The sequence below is a fragment of the Dendrobium catenatum genome, unplaced genomic scaffold, assembly GCF_001605985.2.
Source record: "Dendrobium catenatum unplaced genomic scaffold, ASM160598v2 fragScaff_scaffold_1520, whole genome shotgun sequence".
Taxonomy (NCBI): domain Eukaryota; kingdom Viridiplantae; phylum Streptophyta; class Magnoliopsida; order Asparagales; family Orchidaceae; genus Dendrobium; species Dendrobium catenatum.
The window spans coordinates 631203-650877 of record NW_021319982.1 but is presented as its reverse complement, the minus strand read 5'-3'; the positions used below and the strand labels follow the sequence as shown (position 1 = coordinate 650877).

The following is a 19675-nucleotide window of genomic DNA, read 5'->3' as shown; positions in this document are numbered from 1 at the left end:
GGGAAAGGGAAGGAAGTTCAGGACTAGATTTCAGAGTCTGATCAGTATAGGTACTTTTGTACTTTTGATTTTTTTTGTACAGTCATGGCTTTTCTGTTCTGTCTTTCTTTTTGTCGAAAGCCATGTACTGTTCTGTAGATGATTGTTTTGAGGAAATGAAATCGTATAGATGTTTTGTTCCGCTGCATTTGATGATACATAGTAGTTCTGTGTTTGTTAGTCTGTGTGAATTAATTATTTGGAAGATTCAGTTCCGAACCAAATTCCAAAGCTAGATCCTGGTTAGTGCAGCTCCGTCGCGATCCAGCGCGGGCGGGATCCGTCTCGTCTCGGGTCGGGTCGTGACAATAAGAATGCCATGATTATTATCAGGAGTGATATGATTGATCATGTAAAAATGTTCCTTCCCATATTCTATATGAGATCAATTAATTCCCTTCCATAAAGTATGATAACCAAATTTAATAATATATATTGTGAACATAATTAATGTGGTGTCAACTAAAAGTCTTGAAAAACTATTAAAAATGCCCTATGATAAAATACCGTCTATAACAATTTGTGCTTTGACACTCAATATAAAAGAAAATTATTGTTCTTAATAAAGGTGTAGTTGAACTATGATAATCTCTTACCATAAGTGGAAGAAAGCCACTGTGGCTTTAATTGAGCAGATGTTGGATGTTTTATAATCATCTTCAGGGATAGTCATTATTTCCATTGAATTTTTTGGCAACTGAAGTAAGATTTTCATTTACAAATGAAATAAACCTACCTCTTCCTATTTTTTATAAATTTTTAGTGCTATAACTGCCAACTTTTACTTTCAGTGCTCCCGCCCTGTCATCAAGAGGGTCACATAAATCGGCACTTCAAACATCCATAGATGATGCATCTTCAAAGAACCCATGGTCAACATATTCAAATGGAGAACGGTCTCCAAAGCCTGATTTTGATGATTCATTAAGTTTTGGGGTCGCGACACCACTTCTAAAGTCTTTAATGACCCAGGTAGCAATATTTCTTTAATCCCATCATAATCAATTTATGTTTTCATTTTTTTCAGCACTTATCATTCATTAATGACACTAAAAGCACGAATGCCTGTGAAGATTTTTATTTTTTGATTTTAAAGCAGCATTGGTGCTTGCTCGTTTATATTCATAGCATATTTTATCTTAAAGTTTGGAAGGTAACGGAAAACTGCCCGACGTATAATGGTTTCATTACCAGTCCAGTCAAATATTCCTTCTTAAGCAAGTTTTAATTAAATTTTAGTTTGTAAAGATAATTGATCATGTAAACCAAAGCCCCAGCTGATCGCCATGGTATCTTAGGTCTTGTTTGGGACGGCTTTCTTACTGCTGCTTAAAGTAACTTTATAGTATAAAATTTTTAATTGTTGCACTAAAAAAATATTTTAAAAATAGGAAGAAAGCTGTAAATGAGCAAACATGAGAGTTTATCTCGCTTTGAATGACATGGATATTATATGATTATGCTATTTTAGCTTGTTGACAGAAGTGATGTATGAAATGGAGTATGTCTATAATTTTCTAAAATATCATATTTTCACATTAACTTCAAAGCGGAATAGAAGGAATAAAATGCTATAATCATATGAAACTTTCTGGTCTTTCAGTTCACATCAATCAACAAGTAAAGCAAAGGCCTGTAGTAGGATGAATTATTCTGTGCGGATACCGGACGGTTCTCCGGCAACTTTTACTGTTTACAGAGATAAAATCAGACGGTTCTTCTTGTGTAGTGTCCGCACAAATAATCTCTCCTATATTAGACGAAAGGAAAAATTCTGATAGTTAAACCAAACAGAATTCGTCTTTAATGCTCAATGTAACACATCTTAGATCTTGAATTTAACCTCTTATTATGCTAACCAGGTTGGAAGCAAATTCGGGGAGAGTACATCGCGATGGGGATCGATGCTTTCTGACGGGCAAGTCGGTAAGCTGAAGGATAGATCAGCGGCCGCCATGTCAACATTTGGCGATATGCTTCCAGGTCCAGCAGCAGGACTTCTGTCATCTTTTACTTCCAGCACATCAAGGTTTGATTCTTTATAGAACCTATATTTTGTTCTGCAAATATGCTTCAGCTGCTGCATCATTCCTACATTACCATGGCTGGGGGTAGTATAGTTATTTGCTATCAATCAACTAAATACAAGAATGATTATTTCAATTTTTATGGCTAGTTTAAGTAGGTTTTGTTCCCTATGTATAGTTGAGCCGGCAGAGAAAATATGTTTGTTTTATATCAAATTTTTATTAACACTGGTGATTTACCAGTTGTGCCATATTAAATTGTAAGAACAAGGAAGAGATGAACCAAGCAATTTTGCTTGTTTTCGGTGAAGGCTGCTTTTTTTTTTTTTCACAATTGGTGTACTATTGATTGTTTTTGTTAAAAGATTTGGCACCAAAAACTGAAATTGTTGCAGTAGATTTGCTCTCCAAGAACATTGGCACCAAGATTTCTTGAATGCAATCCAGTATTTGTTAGAAAGAGTTATATACTGATTGAATTCTTTTGTGATAAATATAATATAAAATTTAATTGATTAACTATACATTAAATTAATTTCAAAATAAATCAAATAGACTATACAATCAACTGACCACCACATACATTTTAAACTTCAAACAATCCCATCTTTAGGGGGGGAAAAAAAGAATTTAAATCATTCTAACACAATAAAATCATATCTTCAGCTGCAGCGTTGGCTGCTACTACAGCTTCCAATTTTCTCCAAGCCATTTGCCTCTGCTCTTCCAGGTTCTTAGCTTTGGCTTCTATCTCTATATTCTGTAGCTGGCATTCTACAACATAAGATGGCAGTCACGGTAAGAAACATCTCTTTTTATAAAGAAAAAATTTAGGTCAGTCAGTAAAATATAATAAAATACTCAAAACATTTCAATAAAATAATTACAAATATTGTATATTTTTCAAGAGGTAAAGGTTGGCCCGTAATTATATTTGTGTAGTGCATTTTCTTCCTTGGTCAAAATTATACTGTTAAAGATAGGCAATAAACTAGCTCATTTTGGTTTATTAGTTGAGAACTTTGGCTTGAATTTTACATTTGTGATGTATGTGTTAGTTTCTCTTAATTAACCTAAATGTCCGGGGAAAAAAAGAACAATAAATATTTAGCGCGAGATGGAAAAATGAATGAATTTCTAAAATAGACAGTCATTTTCGAAAGGAATGAGAGAAGCTGCAAAATTAGTCACAGAAGCTTAACAGTTAATAAGCAAAGCTAAATCAAATAAGATGAAGATAGTTTCATTCTTATAGGAAACTAGAAGCAAGATAAAACTAACAAAATAATAGAATGGAAGTTGATAGAAATTAACAAACATAAGGTGGTGTTCTTACAAGTGTCATGACAATGCATGCTTAGGTTTCTTAGTAAATATCATTGCAAAAAGAATTATCATGTTAAAAAAATAAAGCAAATCATTACCAAAGAAAAGAAGAATTCAAGTTATACAGATACTGCTTTTCAGCAATCCAAGATATTTAAATCTATTACACCTAAAGATAATAATAATTCATCATTATCTTTTAATAATATTAAATGATAATTATTAATATCACATCTACTAAAATTAAATATCATATATTCAATTGTTGTTCTACTTATTCCAATTCATTTTTCTTTTAAATATTTTCTCAAATATTCTAATTTTTTTACTTATTTAAGTGGTCCTCTCCCCAATTAAAATTATATCATTTGCCAAAAGCATATGCTAAGCCATGTAGCCATCTATATAACTAATACGAAAGTATGTGGACTCAATGTTGATATTTAAAATGAACATATTGTATTTGAGAAGGTTTTTTTTTTCTTTTAGAGCAGGAAGAAATTTAGTTATGATTTCATGGCTCCATTTTTGTAAATACCTAAGTATTTTTATCATTTTTTTTTAAGTTATAAGCTACTATGAAATCAAATATAACGTTGGTTATTGCATTTATGTATTATATTGCATAACCACCAATCAACATGACTTCTAGGGCTGCAAACGAACCGAGCTGAGCCGAGTATGTGAGTGTTCATGTTTGTGTTCACTTAATATCAGCTTGTTCAAGTTTGGTTCATGTTTGTTCGAGCTTTATTGTTTGTGTTCATGTTTGATTCATTTAAATTAATGAGTGTTCATATTCGGTTCATGTTCAATTCATGTTCGTTCGTTTAGTGCTTATCAAGCTTGTTCGCGAACATATTTAATGAATTTTTTTTAACTATATCTATGAACAAACACATTTATAATAAAAGCAATTGTCTATGTAACAAAGGCAATGATTATTTATATTTATTAATTTTATTTATGATCAAATATTAATTATTTTTATCTAGCTTATTCACGAGTTCAAAATTGAACACGAATCAAGCTTTTATCGAGCTTAATGAAAGCTTGTTCACGAACTTCAAATGATGTTGTTCGCGAACATAAATGAGTCGAACGCATTAGTGTTCAAGTTTGTTCATTTAAGAATCGAGTATTTAAAATATTGTTCAAGTTTGTTTGTTTAGCTAATTAAACGATCACAAACGAGCTTTAATCGAACCGAACAACGCGTGGCTCCTCGAATGTTTGGTTCGCTTGCAGCCCTAATGACTTCTCTCATAACCCTTTCTTACTATAACTTTATTTAAATCACCATTAGATAGACGTTGCAATTATCCATCTATTTCCAAACTTATTTTTTTAACCCATATTTCTCATAAGCAACAATCATTCATAATATCTTCATTGATATTTATATTAATAGCTATCATCCTATCACTAATACTATTATTTTTCAACTCATTATCCCTTTTATCCTAGCATCTTTTCTATCATTAACATTTTCAACATATAAACATCCTCTCATGTCCTTCAATTTTTATCCTTCCATTTTTTTTTTCTCAACAACATTTATTTGTCATCTAATCATTATAATTCTAACACACAAATGCATAGAAAAAAAATGCAGCCCCATAAAGCCTAAAAGTATGGAATCCATTGAAAACTTTCACAATAGAAGAGCATTCGTATAGGCTAATAAAAACCAAGCTGATGTAAGATTAAGGTTTCGTTTGGTTATTTGCTACTTTTGTAAAAGACAGTTTTAAAAAATATTGATTCAGAAAATATAGTTTTCTAACGGAGAAGCATATAGAAAAAGCTTTCTCAAAACAGCAGAAAAATGAAAAAAAATGAGTTACTGGGAATGTGATTTGACGAACCAAGAGTAAAGAAGAAATAAATTTGTCGTTTTAAAATGGAATGAGCACCAAAAACATCCAATCAAACGAAGCCTAACACATTCAACAAAAATAACTTCTACAAGTAAACCAAAACCCACATTACCTGAAAATGAGGGCTGCTTCAATCTGCTTAAACAGAGAAATCATGTAGCCCTAAAACTCCGCAGCCTGAGTGGCCTCCAGAACCTCCTCAAGCTCCCTCAAGAAAAGAACTTGTAGAATCCCACTGGACCTCTGCGTCTCGAAAAAAAACCTGTAGAAACTGTTACTAAGCCTTTCTACTGAAGTGACGATGCAACATGAATTTTCCCTAGATGCGATGCAGAATTGTCTTGATATATTCGCGTTCTGATCAATATACCATTTCGCGATTTTGGCATCAATGTCGGAGAAGAAGACGTAACACGATCTGTAGATGAGGACAGGTGGGATCGAGAAATGGATCTTCTTCGCGGAAGATTTTGGTGTATGGATAAGCACTTCCTGCAGACTCGGAGAGGTGGTGGATGAAATCGACGAGCTCGAGGAGGGCTTCGCGCTTTGCCGCCATCTTGCCGGAGAACTTGATGATGTCGAAGAAATCGAAGGCCATGGAACAGATCGATAGCTTGCGGAGGAGAATGACTGCCGTTCGAGGATGGTGATGTCGCCGAACAGAGGAAGATTCTCGATATGGGGTGAAGCGGGCCGATCGGTGCCTGGAGAAGTTGGAAACGATGGGGCCACCGGCGGCGGAGTGGGAAAGGACGAGAGGATCACTGCATTTGTGCTTTCTTCTAAACCCCCGTTCGCAAATATATCACAATAACCCTAGCACTTCACCCGATCAAAATATTTCGTGGGAGCGGAGATCGCCGGGAGCATCGGATAAGGAGTCGGCGTTCCAAGGGCCGGCGAAACCTATCTGTTCGATCCCTCGCGATAATTTGAAACGTATAAAAAGAGCACCAACACAAACCACTGTTGTGCTACCATTTACACTTGGCATTCAAATTCAATTTCATTTCTTCTGCGAGAAAAATGAACAGTTTCTTGATTCTACTTTTTTTTTTTTTAGATAACACTAAAAATGAAACCCCAAAAGCTCACTTCTTAGTTGGAACAATTATTACATCCTCCGACCGGATGCAGAGGAACATCCGGTTGTGTAGGCAAAATCGCGACTATACCGAGGTGTACCGAGTTTTTTCACCTCGATATAGGCGCGATTTTGCCTACAACCAAATGTTCCTCTGCATCCTTACACCGGACGAAATAAAAGTTCTCTTAGTTGGGGCGGGGGCTGCTTTTGAAAAAGTTATGGCTTAATATTCATAGTAGTAAAGCTGGCTTCTTTCTCCTATTTGTTTGGTATATTTCTGGGCTCCTCTAGATTGGGATCTGCATCTCGATCCTGCCAATGATTCATACCTTGGCCTCTGCCAATGATTCATACCTTGGCCTCGGCCTTGGCAATCGGTCATGTTCTCGATCCATATCGGGCTCTCAATCTCAATCTTGACCAGTATTCGCACCCCGAATCCTCCACCTTTCCTGGAGGTTACCCAACATATTATTATAAGTAATCTTTCATCGTATTTCTTCCACAATATCTGATTCATCTCTTTTTCTATAAAAAATCTATAATAATATGGTAGTACTCATAGAGAACAAAGTATTCCATCACAGAAAGCAGACGGAAAATCCAAACACTTAATAGAATATAGCATTTCCCACTGATTTCGATTCTGTCAGGTCGCATTCTAATCAGTATCTGCAGCTAAGTTCAGCAAGCTCTCTGTATTTCAGTCAAATAAAACATTGAAAAGGACTTAGATCTGCTGCTTCTCTATAGCATGAAAAACTTCTTCAAATCTTGAAGAGCTCTGAGTCTCTGACTACAAAAACCTTCACAGTTTTTCCAGATAACCATAACAAGAAATCAGTTCTAGCAAAATTTATCAAATGATGAAGTTATCCTCTGCATAGAAAAGCAGACCTCAACATGGCAAAGCGCATAAATTTCGCAGATACTTAAAACTACAAGTATACAACATCTGCTGCAATTCCAGCTACTAACAATCCAAAACGGCTACGCTTTTTAAATTACCAGAGCAAAGGAGATACTAAAAGATAGGTCTTCTAATAAAAACAAAAATAGATAGATGTTCCATTCCAGTTTTTACTAGCACATAATGCTGCATAAGTTACTGCCATCACATTTCAATAGCGATCATCATAGGATGGACGGCCAGCTTTACTGGGTCGATCATAAGGCCCGGGCCTCTCCCGATAGCCGCCGCCGCCACCTCCACCCTCGTATCTTGCAGCTCCCCCAGTCCCATATCTGTCACCACCACCCCGTGGGCCTCCATCCCTGTCAAAGCTCCGCTCTTTGCTGTATCCATCTTGTAGAGATCTGTCAGGTCCACTGCCATACTTGTTACCAGAAAAGCGATCACCAGCAGGCGGGTAATGATCACTTGCATAACGATCGCGGCCACCACCGCTATACCTGCTGCTATCTCTTCCGTCAAGACGGGTTCGATCTCCATAACGACCTCCATCATACCGATCATCCATGTGACGATCGCTATAACGGTCTCCACCTCCAAATCTATCTCGACTAGCCCCACCACCACCTCTGCCAATTCTTGAACGAGAAGAGAACTTTCCTCCTCCACCTGCTCCAGCAGAAGGACATTCACGAGCCCAATGGCCTGGGCGTCCACACTTGAAACAATCAGACTGGCCACCTGGAGGAAGATCATCAGAACCACCACGATAACCTCCCCTACTGCCAGAAGAATAACCGCCGCCGCCGCCACCACCATAACCATAGCCTGGATCATCTGACCCCAGCCTTGGCTCGGCCTTATTGACTGATATTTGCCGACCATTCAATTCTTTATTATGCATCTCACTAATAGCATCCTCCATTGCACGTCTGTCAGCAAAAGTCACGAATCCAAATCCACGAGGCCGACCTGTATCCCTTTCCACCATAATCTATAAAGCAATATTATCATGAGGAACATAAAAAACCAACTCTTTTTGCAGATGAATGATGGGGCCAAGATTACCGCACAAAGTAACAGAAAAAATGCTCTGCAATTTTCATCACATAACCTGGAGATGCTGGACTCAAAACTAAGGCTTGGACGGCTTCGTTGCTATTTCTTAAAATTGTTTTCTTGTATAAAATTTTTAATGAAGCTGTGTTTTAAGAAGCAGTAAGAAAGCACTCCCAAACGAAGCCTAAATCAAACAAAATCTAAAACTTTTTTTAACTCAATAAAACCAAACCTCAACTAAACCAAAAGTTCCAATTCAATATGCTGTATATGGTACATAAACTTAAATCATGTAATAAAACATTAAAACACTTTCTCAAGTCTCAACTAACATATCGATCAAGGCTTATAAGACTTTCACCATACTATTGATGCTTTTTGACAAATGCCACATTATAGATTTCAAAACTACATTTATACAAGTATATTGGTATTTTGTAAAGAGGACCGCCTATAAAATTTAAGCGCTATTTTCGTGGTAATAATATCTTCTTCTTTTTTTAAGAAAGCTGAATTTTATGAATGCTATGCAATAGTTAGGACCAACATAGTTTACCGCATATCTCTTCAAGAAAGAAACAAATCTTGTTGAAACTAACATAAAAGAGTGATCCTAAAAGGCCCTAAAGCAGACAAATTGTTTCCCACTGGCGCAAAAAGTAGACCAACAGACTACAATCTCATGCAATTGGCCAAATTAAAAAACTCAGCTACTTAAAAATGTTTTACCCAATGGGGCCATATGCAATGCATGAGTTTTCCGTCTACAGCATTTAGGGAGGGATGCATGTTACTCAACAATATAAAAAAGTTAATTTTATGAATCAAACTTGTGACCGCGTGATCCAAGAAAAAGCAGGGCAGGTTCATAAGAATTTCAACACAAAATAAAAATTCCATGGAGTATTATTATCGTCAAAAGAAACAAAAAAAAGTTCATTTACAAAACATTTTTAATATAGATGGATTGAATTAGTATTTTAAAAAATATTATGCACAAAATTGTTCACTTAGACCCAAAGATGAATATAATATCAAATCCAAATATCAAAATTTATCATGAAAATGCATTATCTTAAACAATAACCAGAAAATGATGAATCATTAAGTTTCTACTTGCTATTAGATTTCTTATTTAAATTTTGATAATGTTTCTTAGTTAAATAAACAAAATGAAGAAAATCTAAAGGGCACAAAAGTTCTCACCCAGCTCAAGCACAAAATAACAGAATCAGATATTTATAGGCAAGAAATTTGACAAGGATTGCATTGATCATACTAAAAGTATTGCATTATGAATCTCTGTCCTAGTAAAAAGTGGATATAAAGTATATATTTAGCATAGGCAAATGGGGAACTTATATTAATAGAATTATCATTCAAGTCTACCCTTTCATGCAAAAAAGAAACCTGTGCTTCAAAAATAATGTTTTTGCATAAAGAATAAAACATCAATATTTTATATTTAGAAAATCAATTGCAACATAAAAGACCATGGGTGTTGTCAATTTGAAGTAAGAGATTGCAATATCTAAATTTGACAGTAGAGGAAAAAGCATGCACAAGTACACTGTTGTGTTCTTACTTTAAATAAGCAAAGGTTTAAAAAAATAATAATAAATAAATAAAAGCAACCTGAGTTCTCACAAACCCCGAAGATACAGCTCCATACCCGAAATTCTACTGCCACCTCAAGTCTTACAAAGAATATATCTGATTAGCTTACTTCTATGAAGAGGCCTCACTTTTGGAGCATTTGTGCTGAACTCCTCGGTAACAAGATAGCTTTTAACTGAACGCTTCATAAAGGTGCAAAATTTTTGTTATGTTGCACCAGAGGACTCAAATGTTACATTGCAACTATTTCAATTTATCTAAGTTAGTTTCCTTTATCGAAGGTTAATTTATCCTAGCTATCCATTTAATAACTTCAACAACCCACAGTACCAAGTAGTTTTTAACAAAGTAAAATATGTCAGAACTGAAACAGTATCATGCTCAGGCTTTTAACCAAGTTTCAAACCATGCATGGCTGTGCAGTCTGCTCTCTAAGATCAAAAGATAGTTAAGAAACTGGATCAACTTTCAGCTCAAATAATGGGCTGAGCCCAGCTTGGATCAAATTTGAATTGAACAAAACCTAGATTAAGATCAAGCTTGTAAAAGATCAAATCAAAATATGTATGCATGCCTGTATGAATGTGTATACAAATAAATTTCTATATGTAATCATATTTTAATTAATGCACATAGGCATCTAGGTGTATGAATGTATGTATGCGTGTTGAACTAATAATTTGACAAAATGCTATTGCGTTGGATGTTTTCAAAATGCATGCATTTTAGATTTGTGAAGTAGCTACAAGGCATATATTTTAGGAATATTGGCGTTATTTTACCAAAATATTTTGTTCTTGTGAGAATACAGTTCATACACTCTCTACTCTTTCTTTCTCTTTCTCTCTAATCTCAAACACAGTAACATGAGGTGTTAGTTCATAGGCTAAAAGGTGAAGGCAAAGGGCAGCATGAAAGCAAGGGCACAATAATTAAGGGTAGATAGCGAGAGATCACAAGCAGGTAAGGCAAGGTAATAGGAATAGACACAAATGAGTTAAGATGAGGCAACACGAGCAAACACGGAGGCTGTGGCATGGGATTTGAAAATCAATCAATTAGGGCAATTTCCAAATGCTGGTAAATTTGGAGTTTTGGAAAATTTCAAACCACTAAAAATTTTACTTGAGCATCCATCTATTTAAAACCAAAAAAATTTGACATGCAGGGAAATGGAATGCATTGAACTTATAATGATTTAGACCAAATAACCCCTTACAATATTGAGAATCAATAAAAATTAAACTAATTTTTTGCTTGAATAGAGATTGAATAGAAAGTAATGAGAAATGTTTGGCTTGAATCGAAATTGGATCAAACCAATTTACAAGGAAAATCGGTTCAGCTTTAAATCAAATGTAATGACTTCAAATCAATCTTGAGTGAGAACTGGCTCGAGATGGCATCATTAACAACCCAAAAACCATGAACTTGGCTCTACAACTAAAGGGAAATATGGGAACTATCAATACCTCAAATTTATATTGTGTATGTTCACTTAAGAGCACCAAGAAAAGTTTATTATTATTTAAGAATAAACAATAGCAATAGATAAGAATGATCTCCGTAATGTTTTACTATTTATATGCATATAGCACCAGTAGGTTGCGTGAGAAACCCTCCATCTAGCTGGTCTACAAATACACATAAAGATCAAAATAAGCGAGGGCAAGCCACTTCAAGTGCACTTTTTGCATAAAACAGGAGAAGCGTATATATGGATGTGCGTCATATCACTTTTAATACTAGCACGAAGCCAATAACTGGTCTAGTTTTGCATGGCAAATTAATTGATTGCAAAAGGCCAAATACCACATTCATGAAATCAAAGCAGTACCACTCAAACAAAACAAACTGTGGTACAAAAGTAAATTTCGTATTGCATATAACCAAACTAATTTTAATTGCAAATTGCTCTCTATTTTCCATCCTAGCTTCATTACATTCCTATAAATTTAAAAAGCTGCAGATAGATCCGTAAGCTTTACATCCAAACTGAAATCAGTACTTTGTTTATTGCTTATGTCCAACAGCTATTAAAGGAGCTTAATTAATATTTAATTGGCAAATCACGCATTTCATACAAACAATAAAAGACAATCAATGGTAGGATGAAAAAAATATAATTCACAATGGGGAAGGAATTCGATCAATGTACATGTTGCATTGTGGTGCAATGCCCAAAGGCTTCATTACATGTCTTAGTGGAGCATCACTAGCACGTTCACAAATCACCAAGTGCTACAAGTTTCCGCCGATTTGTGAAGCTCTCAACAATATATAATCTAATTTTGTGAGATCAAATAGCAAAAATGAGTGGAAGTGATGATTTGTATGGGAATGCCCAAGTAAATTCAACAACTACATGGAAGTTCCCCAACCAATAGCAAGCAACCTGGAAACCCTTGTCAATGATGGTGCTAAAAATTTTACAAGATAGAAGGGGGAGACATCACCGCAAAGTTTCAATGAAAAAGAACATAAAAATGTGTTTATAATGGGTAATTTAGTACTTTATTACAGTTGTAAACTAGAAGGAACAATATTGCATATGGAAGGTAAGCAAAAGCGTTCTAGAAAACCATAAGAGCATGAATAAGAGTCAGGTAAAACAGTCTGGACATATTTGCAATAACACTACATAGGTCCTTCCCATTCTAAAATGTTGATTAAAAAGGTATAAGAAAAGGGATCCTCAAAGTTTAAAATATAAAACATTGCTTTAAGTTGAAGACAGATCTTAAACTTCAAAGGTTTATTCCTTAGCAACTTTGGAATAAGAAATTGCATAGTAGCAAGGCAACAGAACACTCAATTATTTCAAGCAAGACATGTTCGATGCACTCAATAGAACAAGGACAAGTAAATTGAATATGTTAAATGAAAATTAAAATTATTAATTGTTCCCAGGATTAAAAATAGCTGCAACCCAAAGTGGAAAATTCTAACAACTGACCAATTTCATGGCAACTGCAAAGCTCAGTTCAGTAGGAAGGCAAAAAGTATAATAAATCTCAGAGATGAGTAGATGATGCCCATATCTCTGCAACCATTATTGCCCCAAAATGAATATCACAAAACTTGTATTTTATCAATCCTTAATTAAGCTCTTGTTAGCAGGATGCTTATACCCAATGATATCAGATTAACGGTCCAGTTTCATAAATCATCCCTTAACAGCAGTCGACACAATGCCAAAATGCACCACCTCAAAGCATCAAAAAGCACAGATCATGTCCATGAATACATTTAGAATCATTTGAAGATCAACTGCTTCCAATGGCTCATCCTTTAATTATCTCCACCACTGAACCAGAAACTTACATCAATTGAACAATGAATACATCAAAAAACAAGACAAACATAAGGATTTTTTGGGCATTATTAAATAATGATTATGATTGCTCAATACTAAACAGCCAAAAAAGTTGAGAGAACCAGAAGCCAACACTGTCAACGACAAGCAGAACCTCCGATTAGCAGCAAAATCAGTCAATGAGCTGTCACTAGAAAAAAAATCAGATGACTAGTCTCTATTCATTTCTCCACACAGAACAGCCTAACCAATCAAAAACGTACAAATCAGCAGAAGAATCAACACCAAAGACTTTTAGCACAACCATTGATGTGGCTTGTTAAACAATCACAGATCCCTGAGCAGGAGTTAGTGCCAAAACAAGTAGAAAGTGCCTCTCTGACTGATTCAAGAAAAACTGTAAACCAATCTTTGCAAGAAATGGAGTCATTGTAAACCAACCTTACAACCAAGCAAATGACACTGCACTCTACAAATGAAACATTACCCAATTTTAGTTAATAAATTAGCACTTGCTCCATAGAGACATATTGGGTCCACAAGTTATCTGATTATGAACATACAAAAAGCACCAAACATGATAGAGCTGACTATCAAGCAGAACAGCAAAACACATCTAGAATCCTAATGATTAGGCTTGATAAAACCTAATGGTCCACACCAGAAAACTAATAAGTGGTCTACTGACAGAAAGTCTGCTCCAAAAGACCAAATATCACTAATGAATGACAGCGCGGAAAATGTTAATTTTGCCACAGCCATAAGCAAGGAATATAATATTCTGCTTCAAATAGACATAATGATAACATCAAGTTGGCAACAAGGTAAGCCCCCAATAAGAATATTAACCCTAATAGCATAAGTTCACCTAAATCATCTTCTTTCATGGACCACAGAAAACTCCAACATGGACAGGATTAAACTCAGATTCAAGACCGGCAATGTCAAAACCAACAAATATTCAAAGCAATACTGAGTCTCTTCTGAGAAGTAATCCTAATAAAATGAAGACAACCATTTGAGGTCATCCTCAAGATAATATAGTGTGATCTTATTTTGCATCTGATACATTCATGGCTATCCAAGCAAACCAAAACTGCAATAATAATGCGAGTAAACTGAAACTGAACACAGTAGGTCTTTAAGCAGCATGTCGATATGGCATTGGAAATTGACTCTTGTTGAACTGACAAGCAGCGGCACAAATAATTAGCTATATAGCCCAACCTCAACAAACCATCTCAGTCAAAGGAACAAGCAAACAATTATTCTTATGAAACTTCCATATTATAGCAACAAACAATTATTCTTAAGGAGAAGCTTCCAATTTCCAAGCCCTGCAGCAATAAAACAGTGTGACAGTTGGATGCATCTTCAGGCGCATGTTGATACACTTAAACTCTTTTTAAAGGAAGTTAAATCACATGGAGAATTTATCACCCTTGCTTATTGAAAGCAATACTACTCATAAGAGACTTAATATTGTCCGTCCAAGAAACACTGAAAGCGGATCTCAAAGAAATGAACCAACTGTAGAGTTGTCTATGAAGAAAATCTAAGTCATCTTATGTAATGTGTTGTAAAACAACATTAGGATGCTAGATAGCCTCCAATTGAATACCAATTTCTTCAGATCAATGATGCGGAACATTTTCAAAAGGCATTCAAACTTAACCCAGATCACTAAAATCAAACACCAAGTTATAACCAGGCAAGTATCACTGGCCATGAATAAGTTCAAAGGTATCATGTTCAGGAGATAAAAGAGCTAAGCAGATGAACTCAACAAGTCATAATAATAGAACAGTGTAACATCTACCCAAATTCTAACACAAATGCGAAGAATATCAACTGAAACAAATGCTTTGTCCATTTACAGTTCCAGCTCCAAACTGCTTTTCTGCACAAACAGATTTTGTGAATATCAAATATAAGCAACCGTATCAGACTACTACTCTCCTGCGAAGAAATTTTTGGGGAGCATTGTGGGGGCGAGATAATATGCCAAAGCATCCCAGGAGATAGTCCTAGTTTGCCAAATAATAGAAACAAAATCAATTTTATTAGCACAAGCCATAGAAAGAAATTAAAAAAGAAGTCCACATGAAATGAGCATATCGTTAAGAATAATATCAAATTTAATGGAGTGAAACTACCTAAAACAAATACAAACAGATGAGAATAGATCAACACATACAGCAATAAATAGATTTTTCCAGATCGTACAACTAGATGCATGTCCAATATGAAATTCATGTGATATCAACCCTAAAAAAAATATAAAAAAAAATAAAAAAAAACAGAGCATCAAGCATGCTCTTCGATCTCTTTGATTATCAAATTTAGAGGTGAAAATTCCTTTCTCCAAAAAACTGAAACTCCTAAATTAAATTAAAAAAAACAAATAAAACTTAAATTATGAACGTTTCGAGATAAACATGAAGTTCCACGATCATTACCTGCGAGTCCAATACCTTCCCGAATCGGCTAAACGCAGCACCGAGCTCCCTTTCCGTGGTTTCCCATGACAAGCCACCAACAAAGATACGCGCCCCCTCCTTGCCAGACATCACTGTAATTGTATGGCAAAAAATACAAGCCGAACTGAGAGGCACGAACAGACCAATAGCCCAGAAAGATATAAAAAAACTAGGTAAGAAAAGAAGGACAACCTGGATCTGGGTAAGGATTGAAGACGATATGAGAGCGCAAACGCAGCTATTGAGATCTGGTTCGACGTCGATAGAAGTGGAAACCCTAATCTCGTAGTGCGCAAACCGGCACTTTCATAAGGACCTACTGGGCTAGTTATAGCAGCAGATGGGCTCGGCCCAAACGAAAATTAATCGGTTATGTATATATACACATGCAAAGAGAGAAAAGAAAACTTAGTTATATTTTAATATCAAAATATTTATTCTATTATGACATTAATGTTAAAAAATTAAAAAAAAAAATTTGTGAATATTATACAAAAATTCAGTACACATAAAAATAAAATAAGAGTTTTAAGAGATCTAATAAATTTTACATTAAAACCTATAAAATGATAAAAAATACAGAGATTGTTTAGCTAAATGATTCAACTTAATATGCCATTGGTTATAAATATTATCTTTTCTTATAATTGGGAGAGTATTAATATAATAAATAAAACAAAAGTTATAGAGAATGAATTCCATTGATAAAGTTATGAGAGCCTTATGATATTATTATTGTATACAAGAGAACTTTTGTTATCTATTCAATCATTATCCTTTGAGATGAGAAAATCATAAATCAAGAAGTTATATATGAATTTTGGTGTGACTTCAAAGAGTTAGAGTTTATGCTGGAACGCGCACTAATCTTATAAATGATGGTGAGCATTAATGTTGGTGGTGGGGATCAGTGACAAAGTTGTGTGTATTGATATAGATGCACAACTATGATCAAGAGATCATAATCAGGCAACAATGGACAAGAAATTACAATTAGGGTAACGTTGTTTGGAATCAGAATCGGCAACCATAATTGGATGATTACAATCGAACGTAATTGTCAGAAAATAGTGATCAGCTAATGGTGTTCATTAGATCTTAGTCAAATGATGATGATAATATGAGAAATATTAACATCCTATAAACATGTAATAATTAACATCTCAATTATATGATATTGATCAGGAGATACTTTATGCTCTCTTACAACAAATACTTTAACGCCTAAATTAATTTTCCTTGGCTTGGTTGTTAAGTAATGATGCAACAATATATTTTATTTTGGCGAATAATTAAAAAAAGGTAAATAAGTTGTAATACAATAATTCAGCCAAAAGTAATAATATTTTATAAGCATATAAGTCATGGCATGACCCGGAGGCTCGAATTAATAAGGCAGGAACAAACGGTCGGGCAATAGATTAAATTTTCATTTGCTAAATCTATTTTCAATACACTGAAAGAGCTACCAAAACTTTAAAAAAAATATAAACTAATATAAAATGAATTAAATATCTTTCATTTGGTGCGTCACGTCTACGGTACACATTTTCTTCTCTTTTGCTCAATTTAATTATTTTAAATTATACCTGAAAATCTTAGAGCAACTAAAAATAAGCCATAGTTCAATGAGTAAAACATGTTTCTAAACTACAATAACTCTAGACAATTAGAATAATATGCATGGTCTCTTTTTTTATTTCATATCATAAAATAATAACATTTAATCACATCGTTTAATCAAGACTTTTAATGTTATGCATAAATCATATATATTATATATATCATATATATATTTATATCTTTCTCATTTCTCATAAATAATACAATCGTCACAGAGGTCGCTGTCTAATTTAGTATTGTTGAAGCTACTCATTTTCATTTCTTTTTCCATAACCTTCTTATTTACATGTATGGGTATATTGCATCCACAAACAATACCAAAGGGGTGTGCTCCATTAGTTAACACGTACATGCAACCATATCTATCTAGTTATTTCATTTTTATAAAATTCATGAACTTTCTATAATAATGTGAAAGATAATATATAAATTTTCATTTAATTCAGCAAGATTAATCATCGGGCATGAGAAACATAAATCATGACCTAATTAACAATAAAGATTTCATAAGCATACATTATCTTTCAAAATATTTAATTGAGAATATAAAATTATCACCGTAAATAAAGAAACTTGAATACTCACTTTTATTATCAGACCTTGATAATTCAATTTAATCATCACTTCTGCAACGCCAGCTTAACACCTACATTGGTGTTGATTACAATAAACGTTTTAATTTATCTCCAACTCAAAATATTCTCTAATTTTAATATTGATTTTACTCTCATAAATTTATTATACATCTAATAATTAAGTACTATTTCATTATTATTATATTTCTTTATACAACATAAATTTTACTTCTCCCTATCTAATTACTTATTTAATTCACTAATTAGAATTAAATTTTAAGATATTCATTCTCTCTCTCTATATATATATATTTTAAATAATATTTTTTATTATTAACATATCATTTATCACTAATCATTTAATCTATTATTTGTATAATTAATTCTATTAATTAGTATTTTCAATTAAAATTCATATTTTTATTTAAATATCATAATCTCTTAACATACTCATTACTCTCTCTAATTAGCTGTTCTTAATCTTAAAAATAAATTTGATTATTATTAATTTCTAAATAAATTTTCTTACTCGTGCTCAAGCCCTACTCACGACTTCCCCCTCGTCAGTCTTGCTCGACTCGTCTTTCTTCCCCTTCTTTCCTTTCTCTCTATTTCTTAATTCCTTTTTTTCCCTCTCTCGATTGAAGTTTTCTCACATGATTTGATCATACAAGAGTGAGAAAAAATAAGTGAGGAGTCAAGGGCGGAGCCAGGATTTATTTCATGTGGTGCGGGGCACAAATCATTAAAGTAAAAAAAATCTCAACTTTTTTCATCCGAGCTTGAAACCGGCATAGGTTATTTTTAATTTTTTTTTTAAATCATTAGATTCATTATAAAAGGATAAAATATATAATGAAAAAAAAACTTACAATTGAGAACACTAAATCTTGAGATTCTTCTTATCTATCATATATAATTTCTCCTGTTGAGTCTTCAGTTTTTAAAATCATTGTACAATCAAGTCATTGTCAGTACTATTAAATATATCATTTTTAATATAAGTAAGTAAACAATCATTCATTCAGAAATCTCTCATACGATTGTACAATTAAGTCATTGTGAAAAGAAAGGATGATAGTTAAAAGATAAATAACTAAAAAAAATTACTCTCAACTGTTACACATGTAACAGAGAAGTGGAGCACGCGCAATCCTTCGCTTATGGAAATGTTTCTGAATGCAAAAATTACAACATTAACAACTATAGGAAATTGCAGAACAAAACAAAATCAGCTTAACAAAGAAATAGGAAAAAAACTAAGAAATAATTATAGAATTTCGCCTGGATTAGCTTTAATTATTAATATGATAGTAAAGTTAATAAAAATGCTTCCAAAAACTGGGAAACAAATTTAAACACCATCAAAAGGATATATTTATGAGAAGTTGTTTTTACAAACATAAAATGTCTTAAAAACAAAGAAAAGTATTACATTTACCTTAACAAAGAAACAACAGAAAAATAAGAGAAAAAATTCTCTGATTGCAGTTTTCTCACAGAATTATTGCAATATATTTCTCAAAATAATATATTACATTTTACTTAACAAACAAAACTAAAAGCAGATAAATTAGAGGAAAAAAATGTGAGGATTTGGTTTTTTGTAACTCTTCCTTTTGAGAAAACATCAGAAAATATGCTTCGGAAATCTACTTCGGAATATTAGTGTATTACCTTTTGATTCCTGATAACATCAGAACTCAGAAGGAGAAGAAATGAAGAATATT

At 33.7% G+C, this 19675-nt stretch overlaps 3 protein-coding genes across 5 annotated transcripts in view; 1 reads left to right on the top strand and 2 right to left on the bottom strand.

Moving 5' to 3' along the window:
- LOC110109227 (conserved oligomeric Golgi complex subunit 1) overlaps window positions 1–2395 on the top strand; it is a 21707-nt gene extending 19312 nt beyond the window's left edge. The window contains exons 5-6 of the mRNA XM_020840186.2: window positions 831–1011; window positions 1902–2395. Coding sequence (XP_020695845.1) covers window positions 831–1011; window positions 1902–2084 — 364 coding nt within the window. The 3' untranslated portion in view covers window positions 2085–2395. The remainder of the gene's footprint in view (window positions 1–830; window positions 1012–1901) is intronic.
- A 139-nt stretch (window positions 2396–2534) lies between these two features.
- LOC110109202 lies at window positions 2535–6757 on the bottom strand. The gene is made up of 3 exons (XM_020840151.2): window positions 6692–6757; window positions 5385–6091; window positions 2535–2840 (listed from the first exon to the last, which is right to left on the bottom strand). Exons 1-2 carry the CDS (start codon window positions 6755–6757, stop codon window positions 5435–5437), a joined length of 723 nt encoding a protein of 240 aa, XP_020695810.1. The 3' UTR covers window positions 2535–2840; window positions 5385–5434.
- A 435-nt stretch (window positions 6758–7192) lies between these two features.
- Window positions 7193–16097, bottom strand: LOC110109228 (glycine-rich RNA-binding protein RZ1C-like). 3 transcript variants are annotated; one of them, XM_020840187.2, is made up of 3 exons: window positions 15940–16097; window positions 15727–15839; window positions 7193–8269 (listed from the first exon to the last, which is right to left on the bottom strand). In XM_020840187.2, the coding sequence occupies exons 2-3, from the start codon at window positions 15835–15837 to the stop codon at window positions 7484–7486; spliced, it is 897 nt and encodes a 298-aa protein (XP_020695846.1). In that variant the 5' UTR covers window positions 15838–15839; window positions 15940–16097; the 3' UTR covers window positions 7193–7483. The 3 variants fall into 3 exon arrangements, with proteins under 3 accessions (XP_020695846.1, XP_020695848.1, XP_020695849.1); XM_020840189.2 differs by lacking the exons at window positions 15727–15839; window positions 15940–16097 and adding an exon at window positions 12908–15199; XM_020840190.2 differs by lacking the exons at window positions 15727–15839; window positions 15940–16097 and adding an exon at window positions 9970–10038.
- Between the last annotated feature and the right edge of the window lie 3578 nt (window positions 16098–19675).

What these genes read in the sequence shown, in the direction of transcription:
- LOC110109202 (XM_020840151.2), bottom strand. Translation starts at nt 6,757, where the DNA reads ATGGATCGAGAACATGACCGATTGCCAAGGCCGAGGCCAAGGTATGAA. An exon ending in AATCATTGGCAGAGGCCAAG is followed by an intron (nt 6,092 to 6,691) that starts GTATGAATCATT and finishes GTGAAGTGCTAG; the next exon opens with GGTTATTGTGATATATTTGC.
- LOC110109228 (XM_020840187.2), bottom strand. Translation starts at nt 15,837, where the DNA reads ATGTCTGGCAAGGAGGGGGCGCGTATCTTTGTTGGTGGCTTGTCATGG. An exon ending in GGAAGGTATTGGACTCGCAG is followed by an intron (nt 8,270 to 15,726) that starts GTAATGATCGTG and finishes ATTGCTTTATAG; the next exon opens with ATTATGGTGGAAAGGGATAC.